Source organism: Nakaseomyces bracarensis (assembly GCF_045282275.1).
Source record: "Nakaseomyces bracarensis strain CBM3 chromosome Unknown Scaff6_1, whole genome shotgun sequence".
NCBI lineage: Eukaryota > Fungi > Ascomycota > Saccharomycetes > Saccharomycetales > Saccharomycetaceae > Nakaseomyces > Nakaseomyces bracarensis.
This window is the reverse complement of record NW_027263967.1, coordinates 499,406-520,461: the sequence shown is the minus strand read 5'-3', so window position 1 is coordinate 520,461 and position 21,056 is coordinate 499,406. Positions and strand designations below refer to the sequence as shown.

At 35.9% G+C, this 21,056-nt stretch overlaps 10 protein-coding genes across 10 annotated transcripts; 6 read left to right on the top strand and 4 right to left on the bottom strand.

Moving 5' to 3' along the window:
- Positions 1-219: 219 nt before the first annotated feature.
- On the bottom strand, positions 220-3,561 carry CPA2 (carbamoyl-phosphate synthase (glutamine-hydrolyzing) CPA2; the record flags this gene model as incomplete). The annotated part of the gene is made up of 1 exon (XM_071051618.1): positions 220-3,561. One exon carries the CDS (start codon positions 3,559-3,561, stop codon positions 220-222), a length of 3,342 nt encoding a protein of 1,113 aa, XP_070907647.1.
- A 1,401-nt stretch (positions 3,562-4,962) lies between these two features.
- On the top strand, positions 4,963-7,020 carry YMR1 (phosphatidylinositol-3-phosphatase YMR1; the record flags this gene model as incomplete). The annotated part of the gene is made up of 1 exon (XM_071051617.1): positions 4,963-7,020. The coding sequence occupies one exon, from the start codon at positions 4,963-4,965 to the stop codon at positions 7,018-7,020; it is 2,058 nt and encodes a 685-aa protein (XP_070907646.1).
- A 257-nt stretch (positions 7,021-7,277) lies between these two features.
- Positions 7,278-8,153, bottom strand: PXP2 (Pxp2p; the record flags this gene model as incomplete). Its single annotated transcript, XM_071051616.1, has 1 exon — positions 7,278-8,153. One exon carries the CDS (start codon positions 8,151-8,153, stop codon positions 7,278-7,280), a length of 876 nt encoding a protein of 291 aa, XP_070907645.1.
- Positions 8,154-9,037: 884 nt separating this feature from the next.
- On the top strand, positions 9,038-9,670 carry NNF1 (MIND complex subunit NNF1; the record flags this gene model as incomplete). The annotated part of the gene is made up of 1 exon (XM_071051615.1): positions 9,038-9,670. One exon carries the CDS (start codon positions 9,038-9,040, stop codon positions 9,668-9,670), a length of 633 nt encoding a protein of 210 aa, XP_070907644.1.
- Positions 9,671-10,127: 457 nt separating this feature from the next.
- RNJ42_01449 (uncharacterized protein) lies at positions 10,128-10,502 on the top strand (the record flags this gene model as incomplete). The annotated part of the gene is made up of 1 exon (XM_071051614.1): positions 10,128-10,502. One exon carries the CDS (start codon positions 10,128-10,130, stop codon positions 10,500-10,502), a length of 375 nt encoding a protein of 124 aa, XP_070907643.1.
- Positions 10,503-10,582: 80 nt separating this feature from the next.
- RSM7 (mitochondrial 37S ribosomal protein uS7m) lies at positions 10,583-11,440 on the bottom strand (the record flags this gene model as incomplete). Its single annotated transcript, XM_071051613.1, has 1 exon — positions 10,583-11,440. One exon carries the CDS (start codon positions 11,438-11,440, stop codon positions 10,583-10,585), a length of 858 nt encoding a protein of 285 aa, XP_070907642.1.
- A 4,623-nt stretch (positions 11,441-16,063) lies between these two features.
- RNJ42_01447 (uncharacterized protein) lies at positions 16,064-16,912 on the top strand (the record flags this gene model as incomplete). Its single annotated transcript, XM_071051612.1, has 1 exon — positions 16,064-16,912. One exon carries the CDS (start codon positions 16,064-16,066, stop codon positions 16,910-16,912), a length of 849 nt encoding a protein of 282 aa, XP_070907641.1.
- A 907-nt stretch (positions 16,913-17,819) lies between these two features.
- SOD1 (superoxide dismutase SOD1) lies at positions 17,820-18,284 on the top strand (the record flags this gene model as incomplete). The annotated part of the gene is made up of 1 exon (XM_071051611.1): positions 17,820-18,284. The coding sequence occupies one exon, from the start codon at positions 17,820-17,822 to the stop codon at positions 18,282-18,284; it is 465 nt and encodes a 154-aa protein (XP_070907640.1).
- Positions 18,285-19,066: 782 nt separating this feature from the next.
- VPS25 (ESCRT-II subunit protein VPS25) lies at positions 19,067-19,591 on the top strand (the record flags this gene model as incomplete). The annotated part of the gene is made up of 1 exon (XM_071051610.1): positions 19,067-19,591. One exon carries the CDS (start codon positions 19,067-19,069, stop codon positions 19,589-19,591), a length of 525 nt encoding a protein of 174 aa, XP_070907639.1.
- Positions 19,592-19,838: 247 nt separating this feature from the next.
- On the bottom strand, positions 19,839-20,648 carry RSM26 (mitochondrial 37S ribosomal protein mS42; the record flags this gene model as incomplete). The annotated part of the gene is made up of 1 exon (XM_071051609.1): positions 19,839-20,648. The coding sequence occupies one exon, from the start codon at positions 20,646-20,648 to the stop codon at positions 19,839-19,841; it is 810 nt and encodes a 269-aa protein (XP_070907638.1).
- Between the last annotated feature and the right edge of the window lie 408 nt (positions 20,649-21,056).

Sequence of the window (21,056 nt, the reverse complement as noted above, 5' to 3'; positions counted from 1 at the left end):
ATTGAAGTTTGAAGCAGTTAAAATTTATTTTCTTATCCAGGTTAAATCAGCAAATCGAATGGTCATGTGACTGGAACTTATCTTATGCTAGTGATCATTGAAATCTTGATTAATTAAATGACAAGTATTTGAAATTCTATAGGTATATTATATGCGTTGTATTATATAAATTAGATATGACGGGGGAAAAATAATAGTAATTTATATTTTAAGTACTTTTCATAAAGGCTTGAAACCGACAAATTCATCCCAAGAACGAACTTCAGAAGGAATGCACAATTCGGTAGATGATAGTGTCTTTACCTTTTCTTCAATTTTAGCAGACAATGCCTTTGCGAATAGCAATGCAGTATTTTGCTCATTAAATAACGGTATAGCAAAATCGATTGCATTTCTTCTCATGATATAGTCTTCATCCTGTGTATTTTCTGCTCTTTTACTAGCCAGGTTGAAGACTGCTTTGATATTGTATTTTTGGAAAAGTTCACGTAACTTCTTCTTGTCATTCTTAGGGAATTCGATAATTCCAACCTCAACGTTAAACTGATCATGGAAATATTTCTTAGTAATAGTGTTAGTACAATATAGTTTGTAACCTAGAGGTGAAATTATTTCTGCAATTTTACCCAAATTATTTTTCTTAATGTCACCGCCTAGCAATATACCAGATGATGGCATTGGGACACTGAAGTTCATGGTACTTTGGATAGCAGTCCAATAACTTTCTACTTCATCTTTACCAAAGGAGGCAACTTCACCAGTGGAAGCCATCTCAACACCTAAGAAAGGGTCAGCGCCAGCCAACCTAGTAAAAGAAAATTGAGGGGCTTTGGTAGCAACATAACTATATTTCTTTGCCATTAAATCCACCGGCTTTGGAACATATTTTTCACCAAGGAAAGCTTTGACCGCAATTTCTATAAAGTTTACACCCAGTACCTTTGATACAAATGGGAATGATCTTGATGCTCTAATATTACACTCAATCACTTTTAATGTATTTTCACCAGCCTTGATCACTTGCATATTAAATGGACCTGTAATATTCCAAGCCTTAGCAACTTTTTCAGCAATCTCCTTCAATTGACATTTAATATCATCAGACAAATTTTGTGGAGGCAAGATTAAGGTAGCGTCACCAGAATGAACACCAGCATTTTCAACATGTTCAGAAATTGCGTGAACTAACAAATTACCTTTATAAGCTACAGCATCAACATCGATTTCTTCGGCTCCTTCAATGAACTTTGACATGACAACAGGATGGTCTGGTGAAATATCGGAAGCTAAAGTTAACTTTTCTTCTAATTCATGTTCATTGTTAACTACACTCATAGCTGCTCCTGATAGAACATATGAAGGTCTGATTAGTACAGGATAACTAACCTTATTTGCAAATTGCTTTGCCTCAGTAAAAGAAGTCAATTCACTCCATTCGGGTTGACCTACATCAATTGAATCCAATATCGACGAAAATTTATGTCTGTTCTCCGCATTATCAATATCGAGAGGGCTGGTACCTAAGATTTTACAGCCATAATTATAAAGTGGTAATGCAATATTTTGAGGTAATTGACCACCGACAGAAATCACACATCCTTGAGCTTGTTCCAATTCATAGATATCTAAAACTCTTTCAAAAGATAGTTCTTCAAAATATAGTCTATCTACTTCATCAAAATCAGTTGAAACAGTTTCTGGATTATAATTAATCATGATTGTTTTTAAATTTTCTTCTCTTAATGTTTTAGCAGTGTTCACTGCACACCAATCGAATTCAACAGAAGAACCAATTCTATAGACACCTGATCCAAGTACTAGCATCCCATGATCATCGAATGATATATCATGCTTTGTGGCATTATAGGTTGTGTATAAATAGTTTGTCTGAGCTGGAAATTCTGCTGCCAAAGTATCAATTCTTTTAACAAAAGGAGTAATTCCAAGCGCCTTTCTCAAGCTTCGGATTTCAAGTTCTTTAATTTGAATATGTGCATATTTCGATAGTGTCACTGCAATCTGTTTATCACTAAATCCTAACTTTTTAGCACGTTGCAGTAATTCATTATCCTCTAACTCACTGATTTGTTTAATGCTCATCAATTCCTTATACATATCAACAATGTTCATACATTTAAATAGAAACCATTTATCGATTCTAGATAGCTCATGAACTCTCTCAACAGTATAATTTTCAAATAGTAGAGCTTGTCCTACGGCAAATATTCTTCTATCTGTTGGATTCGCTAAAACATCATCTAGGTTGTCCCCAAATTCATCGGATCCCTGGAAACCAAGAATGGAAGGATCAACTTGTCTCAATGCCTTTTGGAAAGCTTCCTCGTAATTCCTACCTATAGCCATGACTTCACCGACCGATTTCATCGCAGATCCGATAGATCTGTCAACATATTGGAACTTACTCAAATCCCATTTTGGAACCTTAGCAACAATATAATCTAATGATGGTTCGAAATTTGCAACAGTAGTTTTAGTAATAGGGTTAGGCAGTTCTGGAAGAGTGTAGCCTAGGGCAATCTTAGCAGCTGTATAGGCTAATGGATAACCAGTGGCTTTTGAAGCTAGTGCAGATGATCTTGACAAACGAGCATTAACTTCTATGACTCTATAGTCAAGACTATTTGGAGAAAGTGCGTATTGCACATTACATTCACCCACGACACCTAAATGTCTAATAATTTTAATAGCTGCAGTTCTCAACATGTGAAATTCTTCATCCGATAATGTTTGCGAAGGAGCAAACACGATAGAATCACCTGTATGGACTCCTAGCGGATCTAAATTCTCCATGTTACATACTGTAATACAGTTATTGGCACGATCTCTAACAACTTCGTATTCTACTTCTTTCCAGCCTCTCAATGACTTCTCGACAAGAATCTGTGGAGCTAATGCCAGAGATTGTGATGCTAGTTGTTTTAGTTCCGATTCATTGTTGGCAAAGCCTGAACCCAACCCACCCAGAGCATATGCTGATCTAACAATAACAGGGTATCCAATAGAAGCAGCGGCACTTAAGACATCCTCAATATTTTCACATGCTATAGACTCAGCGATTGGAATATCTATCTCTTTTAAGGCAGATGCAAATAAATCTCTATCCTCTGATGTTATTAAGGTTTTAATTGGTGTACCTAGGACCTTTACATTAAATTTGGCTAATATACCAGTTTCGTCAAGTTTGATACCACAGTTTAGACCAGTCTGACCACCAAATGTTAACAATATAGCATCGGGCCTGTCTTTCTCGATAATGTATGTTATATATTCAGGCGTGACTGGAAGGTAGTATATTTTATCAGCTAGAGAGTGAGACGTTTGGTTAGTGGCAATATTTGGGTTGATCAGAATTGTCTCGATGTTCGACTCCTTTAGAGCCTTGATGGCCTGAGAACCACTGTAGTCAAATTCACCAGCTTGACCAATTGACAGACCACCGGAGCCGACAATAAGAACCTTTTTAACATCTTGTACTAGTTGGGGATGGTATTTCCCATTTAAAGTGAATGCAGATATGTGATGATTTTCTTGGTTAGTCATCTTATATATTAATAATCTTGCTCGATTTATAATAAGACCTCTCTAATTTTTAGGTCTGCAGGTTTATAGTTTTTTACCTTTTTCTCTTGGTTATGGTTTTGTTTTTATAAGATTGATGAAGATAGATTAATGGAAACATTCGAATTGGAAACATCTCTACACTCAGATCCAATACCCTTCAATATTTATATTAATATCAATACCTAATGGCTCATCGCTCTCAAATACGTTAATCGCTTGCATATGCTGTTAACGGAATAATTAGACAAATGTTGGCGAAGGGAGAGTCTAACTCAACATGGTGATAAAAGAAAGAAGGAAAAACAAAGTCAACTCCAACAGATACTGGCGTACAGATATACAAAAATTCCTAATTTTTGCTTTCCTTATTCATCGCTTCCAGTTTCCGTTTGAAGTCAAATACAGTAGAGAAGGAAATATGATCGTAATGCTCGCTTATTCCTTCCATTAACATATGCTTTATCGCGATAAAAGCAATGAAAAAAAGTTACACTCACTTTTTCATTGATATATTTACCGTTTTGAAATAAATAAAATGGAAAGCGGAACCGAGATTAGGTAGCCAAATATGGAAATGATAACGAAAATATCCGTTCCTGTAGCCCAAAAAAAAAAAGCGGTAACAGTAAGCGATGGTTAGTACCTGAAGCCATCATTGCGACAAGTATCGTCATTTCGATGTCAGAAAATATAATCTGACACATATAATCAACCATCCTATGACAAACTCACAGACTGTACCATTATTTTCTTCTTCACCCTTTTGTTTTAGTTCATTATGTATAATCTCAATACTCCGAGATTCCAGATCTCAAATCTATCAGGCACCTTAAACTTTATGCACAAAAATATATCAATGACCAAAATACGCTATAAATTGTATTGGTATGTCTGTAGGCTCGAATTAACCGTAGTGACTCAACCTGTCATAGAAACGTATTAAAATAATTAAAAGGGAAGCATAAAAGTGTTGGAAACAAGAACTTTCAGTTTGACATACAACCAAAACCAAGCAACTGCCCTATACAAACACCTAGCTTTCGGCGGCACTACACACACATTATATAACTGTCACGGTGACTTCTCGTTGCGTAACTGGGTGAAAACTATGTAGTACTTATCTGTTGTCAGAGTACAGATCGCGATTAATTCAGCAATATCAATATTACGAGAAAACCCGAAAAGTAACCATAACCGAAAATAAGTTTTACAAAACACCTATTTTATAACTATTTAGCAAAATAAGGCCAGAAGACAAAATTTGGGAGTTGAAGTCAGCACCTGCTGTTATCATAGAAGTTTAAAGGTTGTGCTTCTCTCAATTCTTTTTTGGGAATATTCCTCATATATTATTACTTGCTTTTGATATTCATTTTATAGATGGAATATATTAAAGTCAGCAAAGTTGACGAAGTTACTCTGCATAGGAGGGGGAAATCCAATGTTGGGACGCTACATCTAACTACACATCACCTTATATTTACGTCAGAGAGTTTGAAAACGGAGTTCTGGTTTGCTTATCATCTCATAGGGTCTGTCTTTAAGAATTATGGTAGTGCGTTACTCTCAGTGCCTGGCTATGACATCGATCATAAAAATGAGGAACTGTGGTCAATGACGAATATCAAAGTAATTGGTAAAGAATTCACGGTATTCTCACTGGATTTCAGGATGGAAATTGAGGCTAGTGAGGTTTATGAGTCTTTGCTCAATCTAACGGTATTGGATGATATACAGAAGCTTTATGCATTCATATACACGCCAAATAAAATGGAAGAGAAACTGGCAAAGAGTGGCCACAGGATATTTGATCCAGTGAATGAATTTCATAGACAAGGAATTGTAACCGAAGGTGCGTCCCCTAATTGGAGATTTAGTGAGATAAACTCTAAATATGAGCTTATACCTACATATCCATCGTTTATGGTGGTACCGACTACGGTATCTGATTCAATGCTACAACATGCTATGAAGTTTAGATCTCAAAATAGACTACCAGCTCTGACTTATTACTATAAGAAGTCCAGTTGTTCGTTGCTACGATCTGCACAACCATTAACAGGATTAACGAAACAACGGTCACCTCAGGATGAAAAGTTACTACTCTCCTTTTTCAAGACTTCAAATGACTCAAAGAAGAACCTTATAGTTGACGCTCGTCCTACAGCAAACGCCTATGCACAAATGACATTAGGCGGCGGAACGGAATCAATGGATAATTACAACTTTAATAAAACTTCTCAAAGGCTCTTTTTAGGTATTGACAATATTCATGTAATGTCAGACACTATTAACAACTTAGTGGATAATTTTCTTACTGATGGCGATATCGCTGTTCCCATTGACTCAACAAAACTATCGAATGGTAAAGCTGCAAACTGGTTAAAATATATTCGCTTAATATTATCATCCACAGAAATGTTAGCTAAATCGATGATATTCAATAAATCAAACATTCTTTTACATTGTTCAGATGGATGGGATAGAACAGCACAAGTAGGGGCCCTTCTACAAATATGTCTTGATCCTTACTTTCGAACATTTGAAGGGTTTATGGTTTTGATTGAAAAGGACTGGATTGCGTTTGGACATAAATTTCGAGAAAGACTTGGACATCTCAGCTCCACTAGTGTATTTCATGATAATACATCTGGTATAACCGGAAACATAACTCTAAACTATAAGAAGATAACTGGTAATGACTCACTATCAAGATCGACTGCGGAAGATGGGCAAAACATTGGGACTATTGGGCTTGTATCAGAAACAAATACAGCAACTTCTACTCTCAATAAGGGTTTTCAGAAATTCTCTAATACGGCATCCAATCTTTTTAATAAAACTATAAATGAAATTAATACTGGACATGTGGGTGATGCTGATGAGAAGGGAGTAGACCAAGGTATCAACAGTGAGAAACCGAAGAAAAAGAAAACGAGCACTAAATTCGTTTCTCCAGTTTTTCTTCAATTTTTAGATTGTGTTTATCAGTTAATGAATCAAGAACCTACTTTGTTTGAATTTAATGAGCGGTTCTTAAGAAGATTGGTTTATCATAGTTATTCATGTCAATATGGTACATTTTTGTACAATTGTCAAAAAGAATTGGTTGATAACAAAATGTATGATAGAACCGCTAGTGTATGGGATTACTTCATTTCACGGAAAGCTGAATTTATAAACCACGAGTATGCACCAAACACTAATAATACTCCTGGAGAAGTAGATGTTGATGATTGGATACTACCAGATTTAAAAAAGGTCAAATGGTGGTGGCAGATGTTTGGGAGAAAGAACAGCGAGATGAATAGTCATTTGAATACGAATAAACTTGAAATTAAACCAGATGTTAATGTCGAAAGTCTTGAAAACCTTGAGGAAAAAACGTTATCAGCTAAGATAGCCTCATTTGGTCTTGACTTTTTTGGTAAAAAGTAGAAACACTAATGATCTAATAGATACTTATTGGTAACCAAATATTACGTATGCTTATTAGTATCTATGATTTTTTTTTTTTTTTGATTTTTTTTTTTTAGAAAGGAAGTATTAACTGAAATGCATTTTAAATTATTTTGATAATAAATATATATTCTTATTTATATATATAAATCAATAGGTTATTCCTCAGAAAAACTGTTTGTAATGTTGGTAAAGAAGGCAGCTGCCTTGAATTGGGCGCTAAATTAGCATGATTATCAAAGTTTAACGATATCACCGCTCCAAGATACACCACACCATTGGGCGACTAGGATTGCCAAGCTACGTGCTGCTTCGATGGCCTCTCTATCGCACCCAATATTTATGGCGCCTCTCAAGTGCCCTTTTAATTGTGGATTTACATCTTGTGGAACAAGGGCTGCTATTACGATGAAACTTGTCTCTTCAGCTGATAGTACGGAGTCGTTAGACAACATTGGCCCGTAAACATGCACTAAAGTGTAGTACCACAAATCCGGGTAGGATGAGTTCATATTATTTATAATCCGCTGAGAGACCTTGTTGTAGATTCTATTCCAATGTGAGAGACCTCGTTGTGTCTGTTGCTCCCGTTGTTCTTCGGTCTCTGCGACACGATCTGTCATAGTTTCAGACTCCTCATTCGAGCAGAATGGTCTGTCGTTATTGACAAAGGCATGCCAAGGATCGATCTCCCTGACCACTCGCGGAAGCAATGGTGCAGGAGTGTATTCTTTCAGGTGATGCAGCCCGTTGATAGCACGCGGCAGTCCAGCTAATGGACCGGTCTTCAAGATGGACTCCCTGAATTTCCTAGATAGTTCGCGATGCAGTTTCGTTGGTTGCAAATAGTGCTCATTTACTAATGTGCACTTAAGGTCTGGTCTTTGCACGCATTGATCTACTAGGTCATTAGCACGACCAGCCAGGGTTATACGGTGTATGTGTGCATTTTCATTGCACAAAGCGAGAGCGTAGTGGTATATTTTAGGAATTTCTTGAGGCTGATTGCATACACTAAATGTTACAGCAGCCACCAAATACCACAGCTTATGCAACTTTGGATGAAACTGAGACAATTGAATGAGCCTCTGAGCTGTTAAAATTCGAGACATAGGATTTGAACAAATATCAAAATATAATAAAGTAGTAAAATATAGAAAGGAAAAAAAGAAAGAAACTCCAAGAATCGAATATCAAAACGTTATGACAACGGATGAAAGTCTTTTTATTTGTATTTGTAGTTTGTTTCTTTGTGCAATTGAAATGACTTCAATAAACCAGAAGATGCAATGTTTTCAGTTAGTTGTATCGTAAATTTTTCTAAGTCATGTTGGCATGGCTCTACAAAGATTATTTTCTACCAGCTACTAAGAGGAATAAGTGAAAATCCCATTATTCAATTGATTTGGGTATGAACAGAAAAGACTTAACAGCTATTTTTTTTTCCTCTCCATGTGAGTCATTACGTCATTCCCATCACCCAAAAAAAAAATTATTCAAATATATAAACCCTACTTTATTTCTTTCTTTTTTTTAGGTTGATGAATTGCTGTACCAGAGTTACTATAAAACCACCTATTGCTCTTATCCCAAATAAAATAACATTAACCTTAATATATCATATCTTTTTATTATAGTAGCTTACTGGCAATTAGCACTCCTCAACTATCCGTCTTATACTAATCACTACATATATATCGTGATACACGTAAACCTGTTACACAATACACGTGATATAATGTGCAATTTCGTATAGTAGTATACTGATATTGATGTTGATGTTAATGTTTTTGATATAAGTAAGACCAGTCCCATCCTTCAATACAGCATGATATTCGATATTGTGAACTGAAAGAACGAAGCCGATCAGGTCAATAAAATCTTGGTAGAGTTAATAGCGAGTTGGTTTGGATTGCCCCTGTTTTTTTGCTTGCCAGGTTTAAGATATAGAGTATCTCAACTAATACATTATAGAATCAAAAACAATTATTCGGGTATGGAAACGAGAGTACGATATAAGAGACTTCAGCAGGTATTTGAGAGGGCACTAGAACAAACCGTTGCTAGGTTAGAGAAGAGGGAGCGTATTAGTGCTTGTTTCCCGCAGTATGCCAGTACTGTAGAAGGTATCTCGCATCTCGAGAACTGTCAGAGGCAGTTGGTGGAGTTTTGGGTCAGGTATTGTCGTAAGGAGTTTACAGAGATACTCCAAGAACGTCATGTTGAAGAGAAACTGGATGAACTAGATGATTTGGTGGTCATTGCCCAACGAAAACTAGAAGACAGAAAGCGTGAAGTACTCCTGACAAAAACTAGGTCTAAAGTCCCAATTGAATCGCAGAAGTCATTAGAGGAACTTACGAGTCAAGAACTACTTGACGCTCATTTGCTTGCTGCAAAGAAACAGTCGGTCAAAGAACTGGACACGCGTATTGATAAAGTTAAGAAGTTGAATGAAGGTCTGATCGCCCAGATTAAAACACTCGAAGAACAGATAGAAATGGAGCAGGCTACTATTGACAAAATATTGGACGAAAACTTGGGTACAAAAGGGGTGAGTAATCACGATGAGACACTGGTTCAAGGGCTTCAAGACATGGTCTTAGAACTGAAAGAAAATGTCATATAAAAAGGGTAAAAGTTCATGTTAATACGGTAAAGAAAGATAGAGTTTAGATAAAATCATTCCCTATGTAGTTATATATATATATTTGTAATACTATTCTAGCAACGAATTTATGAGTTTTTAAGTTTTTATTATCTTTTTATGATCTTTTTATTTTGCACTTCGGTATTTGTGCTGAGTAATGTTCCTGATTTAAAATTTTAAGTTTTGTAAGTAAAAAGAAACTAATTCTTTAGCTCTCATTAGGATAAGAGCAATCAATAATAATAACTTTACAAGAAGGACGTAATAAAACAATTGAGAATCGTTAGAAAGATGCTAAGTATACAGTTTAGAAAGCCATATCTTATAGGTTTCTGCATTTGCTCTGCTGCGGTGTTTTTTCTTAGGCGTGACTACTAGTGAAAGATTTGCTGCAGTAACACGGGATCATGATAAAGTAACACATTGTATAGCATTTATGATAGAGTCCTGGCTATTTGTAATGATGATAGATGCTCAATCGTTACTGATACCTAACCCATTGAAACTCTTTAGAAGAAATGAGAACCTATTAGTTGAGGATACAGAGTTAGATGCTGATTCAGAAGTCTTCGATGAAGATCGCCATTTAGAGGTTAACAAATACATAATTGCATTAATTATATGTTCTGGTGTGGCAGGACTGGGAAGTGAATTTTTACAACGGATATTATCTGGCGGTAGAAGAAACTTCGATATATTTGACGTATTATTTGACACTTTCGGTAGTCTGACGGGGATAGCTATAGCGTATTTCCAAGAACAGTATATGTACAAAAGTAACCAACCGGAACAAATACTAATGACTTTTTAGTTCGTTTGCTAGTAGAATTTAATTACAGAATGTATATTTATATACAAGTTAAATGTTTTATACTTAAAGTTCATGAACCTCTACCTCAGTTTGATGTAAGATCTGTGTGCAATGGCTGTTTTATGCATTTGATCTCTCTTTTCAAATCCTGAACTTCTACCTTCATAAACGGCAACAAGTTCCTCACCAAGTCGCACAGCGAAATCACTTGAAATTCTCTTGTTAGCTCCCTCAACAATCCATTTCCAAGCTATTCTGTTTCTCTGTCTCTTATTTAGTGGTACAGGAATAACGGCTGCTTTAGCAACACCTGTACTAAATGTTTTTACAATCATTAGAGGAGCCATATCATCAAGGGCCTTCTTCAAGAGTTCAACAGGATCTTTCCTTGTTTTACAGAACAGGAAATATAAGGCCCTCGAAATTATCTTTTCAGCACGGTCCTTCTTACCATGTCTCATTATCATATTTGTCACATGTTGAATAACTGGATCTTTTAATTGAGGCAGTGGTTTATCTTTCAAAGCCTCCCATTCTTCAATCTGTTCTTTTGTAGGTTCAAACTCATTTAAGGAATTCTTTGTTTCAGCTACTATATCTATTCTAGCCTGGCCTGGTGGAGCTAGTGAAACTTCTGGAAGGAATTCACGTTCAGAGAATTCCGATTTCAACTCTTCTAATGTTTGTAACCATTCATCGACTTCCTCATCAGTAAATTTCATATCATCAGCAGATATTTCAGTAAGAGGCTTCCCAAACACTTCATCCGGCTTACTGGATAGTTCTTTCCCCGTTTTATCCATAGTCACCCTAGTATAGGTAATATTTCGTGTACTAAAAAGTATAGGTTTTATAGTACGAGAAGTAATACGCATAGTCGCCGGCCTGGCTCCTGCAATCACGACATTAACAGCATGTAGTGCTCCTTTAGAAAGCATTTCTTATCGGTGACTGTACTTTGAGGGTCCTGCTTCAATAGTTAAATTAGTCAAGTCCTGACAATATATACTATAAAACAAAAGGAGCTAAAGCATTTATTTTACAAGAATGACCAAGCCATTGATCTTGACTTTAGGTAAGTACTAGTGTTTCTGCATTTTAGGTTCTGTCGCTCTCCTCTAGATGAAAAGTTCGTGTAATATAATATTTAATCACAAGACTGAAACGTATTATATGATAAAATGCATCTCAAATACTCGTACATAAGGACAATCATCAAGATCCGGTTTGAAGGAACCTTTTTCTTTTTGTTGTCGATTGCTTGTAATATGTGTTACAGTAATTGTCAATGGGATTGGATTGGTTTTTATGAATTAAGCAAGATTAACCCCACTTCCATTGAAACATATTTTCTCCAATAAATATTAACTTGAATAGAGTCGAGAATCAGGTATCTGGAGTAGAACAACCAGCCTATAAGAACGAATAAAAGTAAGTCGATGCAGGTTTGATGAATAAATAAATACATAGTATCGTCCTCTTAGAGTCATAAATAGAGAACAGTAATGTAACGAGAGGTGGAGCCATATGATGTAGTTTCTTTCTTAGCAATATAGCATATTTTAAAAAAACAACAAATAATAACATCTAGTGAATAACGGTACTACCCTAAAAGGAAAACTAAATCAAGACAATATAAGAGCTCAAATCCTTGTTTGCTGTTTCTAATTAGGTATCATTCACAAGTTAATGCAAATCCCAGATCTACTTTCCCCAACACGGCTCGGATCATTTACTACTCTTTGTGTACAAGATGGAGGCGTAAATCCCCTATCCAGACAGAATTGTACTCACAAAATGGTACAATGGATGATCAATTGATCTTTATTTTTCTTCTTCCTTCATTACTCATTAGAGATAGATCTTGTCACGTTGTCAGAAAAGCGTTGTGCAAAGTGAGTATGTAAATCATCAAAGAATTTTCGCATTGTATGAATACTCAATGAGATCACCCTGATCTTTCTCTCCATCATTTTATTTCATCGAAACATATAGAAAGGAAGTATCAGATGTGAGGGTTTGAGGGGTAGAGGAAAGACAAGCTTCTTCGATCCTTTGCTCCGCAAATTATCAGCAATGATATGAAAATAGCTATTCAGCAATAAACTTTCATCGCAAGAGATGAAAATTATCGTAGAAACTGAAAATAATTATGGACAATGAATCAGCACTATGATAATAATATCGCAAAAAATTAACAAGGAATCCAAAAAGGTAAGATGCAGTTGCTGTTCAGCAACTGAGTGTTTGAAACAATACTTGTTCAGCTAAAAATTAAAGGGGCTTTTGGTATTGTATCTCTACTACTTCTTAAATGTCTTCTGTGTACCTTTCCGTACTAAGTGTGACCATAGCTTATGAAATAGTTTCGTCATACACAATCACCAAGACATATTTAAAGTTAATGTTTATTTTTTGTCTCTGCGTGAAAAAAATAAGCTTTTAAATAGTTGCATTTGTCTATTTCGTGAGAAAATATTTTGTTCGTTAACCCGCACAATTGAAAACTAGAATCATTATCTTCAAGTATTACATACAAATATACATTTCTTATATAAACTAAAAGATATAGTCTAGTACACGTGTATGATACGCATTTAGGATTTATCTAGAAGTAGCCGATTACATCCTCTATATAGCTAGATTTGGGGAATGATATGTGGTGTGTTTCACTATTCATATCAGAGAAAGATAGATTTAGTGTAATATTACAATGCTAAATAGTATTCCATTGTCATTAAAAAGCTCCGAACCGAAGCTCGAAGTCTTTCTTTTTTGTACCCATCTTGCCTTTCACTTTGGATCTATATTCTTTATACACTTAGATTATTTGCCTATCTCCACACTCAACGCTCTCCACCACCGTTTCATCACATATCAGATTACTAAAACAAGCACCCCTTCTCACTTATGTTAATATTTACTTTTCATTGTTGTATAAAATAAGCTATTTTTTTACCAGTTTCTATGCTGACTAACATTAAACCTGTTATCAGTACAGTTCTAGAACCCATTGGTTTTTTCCACATTAAGTAATTCAAATGATTTACCAACGTTAAAGAAGCCTTCTTAAAGTCTAGAAAACAGTTCGAATTTGTCCTCTCGGACTGCGAGAGACCGTTTTAGCCCCTCTAACCCTCTACCTAACCTAACAATTTTGTGCTATTTCCTTCTATCATTTTATTCCATTAAGTTAAATCGTAGTGCAAATGGGCTTTTAACGTTCCGAGGACATTGTGATTCCGCGGCGACTTCCTTTTTTGAACTGGCTTAACGTTTACAGAACAAAAAACACTACTAAGAAGGCCCTTCTGTGTATTCTGTTATTTCCGTAAGAACCACTTCTCTCTTCCCCTATTCCTCTCAGAGGACAAATTCCAAACATTTTCCTTCCTACCGTGGAGCAGACGATAGGAAGAATATAGGATTAGAAAATTATAAGGCGTGGTTGTTTACTGACAATACATTTTACATTTATCTCCTCTATCAAGGTTTGTTAAAGATCCCATAGAGTTACTTGTAGAGGTCATGGGGAGAAGGGTTCTAGTACGTACGAGAGACAGAGAATGTATCAGTTTTTTTTTTTTTTAACCTTTGTCTATACTTGAATGATATCTTTTTTTCATACCTTTGTGCAATTGTCTCTCTGCGCACTTATAATGGTTTTTATTTAGCATTGATGATGTAGCTTATACCGCAACGTTACATTAGGTATTCGTCACCGTTCCCCGCAACGCTAATCAAAGCCTAAAACTGTTTCTACGCATATATTTCTAAGTAAACAGGTTCACTAAATAACTTTCCCTCCTCCTCTTTCTAGCCATTCCATAGAGAAACACCGGAAATAGTAATTCAAAAACAATTTACAACGGTTTTCCCCACTCTGAACTTACCAATAAAAAGTTATTTCCTTCTCGAACAATTTATTTTTCTATGTTTATATTTTCTATTGTTTTCTCAGAACACAACGTACACCCTTACATTTTTTTCTTCCCTCCCTTTTAAATTTTTTTTTTTATATCTTCCCTAAAAAAACAAAAACTCCCATTTTCCCGAACACCTTCTTCACCTTGATTTCTAAGCGGGAACGTTGAAAATATAGTGCATGTGTTCATTTTTCTAACAGCGCTTTTCTTTTTTTCTCATTCGAGAATTTTATAACACAGAAATCTCAGCACTAAGGGTTTTTTTTTCTATAACGCTATACACATTTGTTCGAGGACAAAATCTGTATAATAATTATATAATTATTTGATGAGCTAAACGCACGTTAAAAGGGGGGAGGAGAGCGACATAACAATATTGCTGAATGTATTCTCTCTGTACATGTCTTTTTGTGTGGAAATACGAATGGAGATTAGTGCAATATCGCCGGCACTATATGAGTGTTACTAATCTCCGCCTAAAGGATACCCAATACTTTCATTTCGGTTCTATTTTAGTACCACACAAACAATAGGACAATTGCATTTTTGTATTTGTATGGTCATATGCCGGTGCTTCGATTTCAAGGTGGGTTGGGATCTTCGATTTCATTTTTTTTTGCAGGCGATCGAAAATAGTAATACCAAGCTAAATACACTCAGAAACATCAGCAGTTCACTGAGAAAATTTGATTAAAAATATTTTTTTTCTACTAAAGTGGGAATTGTATTGTGTGTCCCGTTCTCTAAGTTCATTGTTTAAAAAAAGGAGTTACGGTTATTTGTTAGTAAAATTCATGGAAGTGAAAATTGATTTTCGCAAAAGCACAAAGCTCTCAATATTTTCTTTTTAGAGTTTTTTTTTTTTTTTTTTTTTTTTGATTTTTCTTTTACAATTAACGGTTGAGAGTCCCGATATGTGAGAAATGTGAAATAGGGAAGAATGGGATACTCATATGATTAATCTGGGGAAGCTGAGATGAAATCTAGTGCAAAAGTTATAATGAAATAAAATAAAAGAATATATAAAGGACTTCCAAGGTATTCAGTAACTTATTTCTTTGCAGAAGATGGAAGTTTATAAAGAAAATTTTTTTTTTCATGGTTGAAAAAATTATAATATCAATTTATAAAGAAAATAAATTAAATATTAATTAAAAAAAAAACTCTGCTGAGATTTTGAGGGTTTTCCCTTTAAATTTTGTTTTTTCGAGATAATTAAAGAGTAATTGATTCCAAAACACCAACTTATTAGTTTTATAATTAAAACTGAAAAAAATCCTGTTATTTTTGTTAAAAAAATAAAAATTCATTATTTTAATTCCTAGTTTAAGAGTTAAAATAATTACTTGTTCTTTACTATTTTTTTTTTTTTGCCTTTTATTATTATATTAAGAAACAGGTAAAAAAAAAAAGATAATAATACTAATTTAATACGCATATTTGGCTGGTTCAAATATATTTATCTCATCACAACCTTTTACATTGATAAGGTTTGTTTTGAAAATAAAAGTTCTATTAGGATATATTTCTTCCCCATATAAAAATTAAAAGAAATACGTCCTTTCTATTTGTTTGCTTTTTTTGTTAATTTATTTGTTAATTTTGTTAATTTTTTTGCTTCTTAATTGAAGAGGAATGGGGTGTGTATCAATTCCACAACAGATGCTGCTTGTTAATAAAGCGCGGACTAAGTTGATACAATGTGCTATGGTGAAGGAGCAGAATAGAGACTACGATCTCCGGCAGATGGTAGCCCACGCCAACTTGCTGGACAATTTGTTGCGTACCGAGGAGGAAGAGGCTAAGCATTTTGAATGCATCGATGCCGTCCACGAAGGAAGTGTGGTCATCCTACCTGTGGAGTCTGCTATTATAGATGACTGCATTGGCGGGTTCACAAGTTCAATCGGCAAGAATGGAGAAATTATCAAGACAGATCTGGATGATATGATGTTTGATATGGACGACAAAGAATACCATAATTTGACTAACTGTTCTGAGATGTTAGATCAATGTCGTCGCTATGAAGACAGCTTACTGGAGGAGGAACAGAATAAACACGATCAGCATTCTAATACCAACGGTACTAATATGACAAATAATAATGTTAATGATAATGACTCTAATGATATGCATAACCCAGCATTGCGGGTCAGACAAACCATGTTGTTCAAGCCCAGCACATACCACATTTCTTCAGGACTCGAACCTGCAGAAGAAGAGCAGTTAGAGTACGAGGAGGAAAGAGAAGAAGAGATCGAGAACCTCATGGAACAAGGTGAACTTCCCGAAGAGATGGACGGCTACCATCAGTCCCGGGACCGCTTCAAGAACATGTCGCCTGCAGCACAGGCCGCAGACCAAGCACTAAGAGACATGCACTACACAAACGCCATCTCCATGGCATACAACAACATCAGTAACAGTAAAGAAGAACCTCTAAGACATAAATTCATAGATACTTACGTACGACCACTAACCTAATTTTAATTGAAAGAAAAAAAAATCAAGAATTCATAGTACACTAGATTGTCATAGTAGCAATAATTTGCTCATATTTATTTATACTGATATTGATAGATTAATATACAAATGACCGCCATGCAATCCAAAATACCATCACGTGAATTCGCGTATAATGATATACTTTATTACTAATCACCAAGAAAACAAATCGAGTAAATCATAATCTACGGTAACTAGTTTACTTCTTAATTGGGTGTGTGTGTGTGTGTGTGTGATATATGGGCAATGCCAAATGGATAAAAAAAGGGCCAGACACACATGCCTGTGCAGGCATTCTTGTGAATAAAAAAAAAGGGTGGCGAGTTCTTTTTCTTTCTTTCTTTTAGTAGTTAATCGGCACGTTTGTTTTTCACTTCAACAGCATTAGAAATGACGATTCCCTTTCATTATTTTTTTAATGGGCATTTATGCTACTGAGTGGTCTGTGTTTTCCCTCTGTGCTATGATATAGACTCTTTGCTCTAATTTCATACGCTGTGTTGTTAGTGAAAGGCCATTGCGTTCTGTGTGTGATGGAGAGACAGACAGTGCGTGAGTGTGAGTGTGTAAGTGAGTATTTTGTCTCTCTCTGTCTCTGTCTCTGTCTCTGTCTCTTTGTATATCTCTTGTTTAGCGGAAGTTAGCATTACTACGCGGAGTGAAGGTACTAGAAGGGGGAGAATTAGCTAGATATGAGGGACAAGAGACTTAGAGGCAAGAGGAAGTAAGGGAAATTATATATAAAAGGGAGATACTTCCCTATTTCTGACTTCCAATTGGTGAAGTAAAAAAAATAAATTCTTCAAATTTCAGCTATTGTTATTCTTTTTACAAGACAAGACAAGTAGTAAAAAATAAGATAAAAAACAAATATACAAAAAAAAAAATGGTTAAGGCAGTAGCAGTTTTGAAAGGTAACGCCGGTGTTTCTGGTGTTGTGACTATAGAGCAAGCCAGTGAGAACGAGCCATCTACCATCACATATGAGATTGCCGGTAACTCTCCAAACGCTGAACGTGGTTTCCACATTCACGAGTTCGGTGATGTCACCAACGGTTGTGTCTCTGCTGGTCCACATTTCAACCCATTCAAGAAGACTCATGGTGCTCCAACCGATGAGATCAGACACGTCGGTGACATGGGTAACATCAAGACCGATGAACATGGTGTCGCCAAGGGCTCCTTCCAAGACAGTCTGATCAAGTTGATCGGCCCAACCTCTGTCGTCGGTAGATCCGTCGTCATCCACGCCGGTACCGATGACTTGGGTAAGGGTGATGACGAAGAGTCTAAGAAGACCGGTAACGCTGGCCCAAGACCAGCCTGTGGTGTCATTGGTCTAACCAACTAACTACCCCCGGGCCCACGACTATAAATAAATAAATCATCAAACAATTAAAAAAGTTCTCAATCAATAGGATATCTAATGATTAGAATCTTATTTTTTTGTTTCTTCATTCATATTATATACATTCTAAATAAAAGTTAGGCAATTTGAAAAAAAAGAATTCTTAGTTTTTCCTCTTTGCGAACTATATCTTATCCAAAATAGTCTCCTTTATATATCAATGCTCAAAGGACTTCAACGTCCCCCCCAGTCCCTTTGATTAACATGCAACTGAAGTTTAAGAACTTTAAACTTGCTCAATTTGCTCACCTCAGAGGTTATAGCCGTTATTTATAACTTGCTCATTAAATTTTTTGAAAGTGCAAATTACTCTGCGCGCGCATCTTTCACTGTGCTCAGGTCAACAAACGCTTTCTTGTTCAACTTCTTATTGCTCACAAACCAGTGACCCACAGAATATCCCGTACATTCAAGTAGCACAACAAGGTGTAGAGCTGATATTGCCTCTACTACATATAATTTTTTTAAGGGTACAGTAACGACACACGATTTGGCACATTAGGATACGTACTACAGCACATTTATGGTAGTGGTATACGTACACTATGACATATTAATCGGTCTTACGCAGCCAGTGGCCTTGGCTAGCTCTAGTACTGTATTATATTTCATCTACGGTGGATAGTGGATATTAATATCATACATTGTATTGATGAGTCATCTGTTTGAAAGTGAAACGAAAAGATAAATTGTGTGGAAAAAAAAATCAGGTCGAAGAAATATCAATGCCGTCGCCGTCTATATACCAGTTTCCTCCTCTGTATACGAGGCAGCCTAACCTGTTGATCAGGCAGAAACAGCTGGAGACGTGGGTGGACATCATCTCAGAGTACTGTAAAGAGAACAAAGTGTGGCTCATAAGCCGGGAGGGTGATGTCGGCAATGGAGACGTCAATATATTCAGGAACAATGAGATCAATAGGGCTGTGCCGCAACTGTTCGTGAATGAGATATGGAGCGCGATGGTTAATAAGCGGAAGGCTATACCGCACGAGACTAGCTATTATGTGCTGTGGAGGGATATGGACTCATGGAGCTCGCTCATATTGCAGTGGTTTGAGACCGTGGGGAAATTGAACCAAGTGGTAACGTTGTATGAACTCACAGAGAGCGATGAGACGCTGGAGTGGGAGTTCCATGGTATGCCAGAGCCCTTGTTACAGAAGTGTCTCAAACCTTTGTGTGTGAGGAATAGAGCTACGATAATGAAGGACGAGAACGGCTCGCCTGTTGCTATCAAAGTTGTATAGTTTATTGTACCTGAAATGGAAAACAACGAAGCATTGTAACGGTAATGACTAAAAACCACTTCAAAAAGTATAAAGATATTAACGATAGAAAAATCAATTTGTTATATACAGATATGCACAAGAGTTATATTTTAATTTTTTTTTTCTGATTACTTTTTTCATTTCTTCTTCAAAAAGTGGAATATCTAATTGTAAAGAGATCATTCGCTCCCCTTCTTTTTATTCTTTAATTGTTTTTTTTTTTTCGCTATACCACTGGATCTGAAAACAATCTATTGTTGACAACAGACCAATTCAAGTTGTCAAGTACGTTTCTAACATAGGTAGATCTGTTTGTAACACCGTAGTCAGTTAGATAGGCATGATCCCAAAGATTGACACATATCAAAGGCATTGTCCAGTCTTCTACTTTCTTTCCTTTATCATTAGCTTCTTCTACTAACTTTCTCACTTGTATTAAATGATCGTACTCTTGTGGATTAATGGCGCTGTTCATATCGAATTGTTGATTTCTTGGGAAATAATATGGTGTGCCATTGTTTTGTAGAGTTAAGATATGCATCTCTTTGTAACTATTCTCGATTAGAAATAACCACCCCTGTCCCAGTACGTCAGTTTCAGCTCTCTTAATCATTTCTTCTTTAACTTGTTCCCAAGTACTCTCGAAAGATTCCATTAGCCGTGATTCAAAAAGTCTAGAAGGCTGTCTATTTTTATTACTCTCTAGGGACTCACTTTGTTCTTCTATTGAAGGCAGTATATTCTCGACAAAGAGATGGTTATTATGAGCAGCAGAGGCCAAGTTAAAGATGTTACTACTTTGCTGGTTCTTTGCTGTTTTCAACATGACATGGAACGGCAGATATGACTCCAAACTTGAACCTGCAGTAGCCAGTGTCAGCTTGTCACACAGATATTGCTGATACTGATTCCAAACATTATCAAAACCTTTATTACTGAGTACCTTTGGTATACCATGCTGATTTAGTTGGGCGAGATTAGGCAGTTTAGGCACTGTGTGTACACCACGCCTTAATACAGTTCTCCCCAATAACATTTCTTTATATATAAATATATTGCCTTTCCTCTATTGAAGTCTGTACCAATTGCCCTTAAAAGTAACTAACTATTGAGGTCTTTTACTCAAATTATTCGTTCAGTTTAGCCCTTCCCAAGTAATGTATTACTCTAACTATATGCTTCTCTTGGAAAAGACAATCAAGCGGTAACATTCGAGATTATTTCGCCAGTGCCAAAAAATAAAGTTATTATCTACGACATTACAAATGACTATATATAATTATCGACGGAAACGATCTGCAAAAAAAATAAAAAATAATGAGAGATAAGGGATTCGAACCCTTGCATCCGAAGATATCAGAGAATTTAAGCTTTAAGTGTTTCAACTCACCTAAATCTGACGCCTTAAACCACTCGGCCAACCTCCCATAAGATTTTGTTGTAT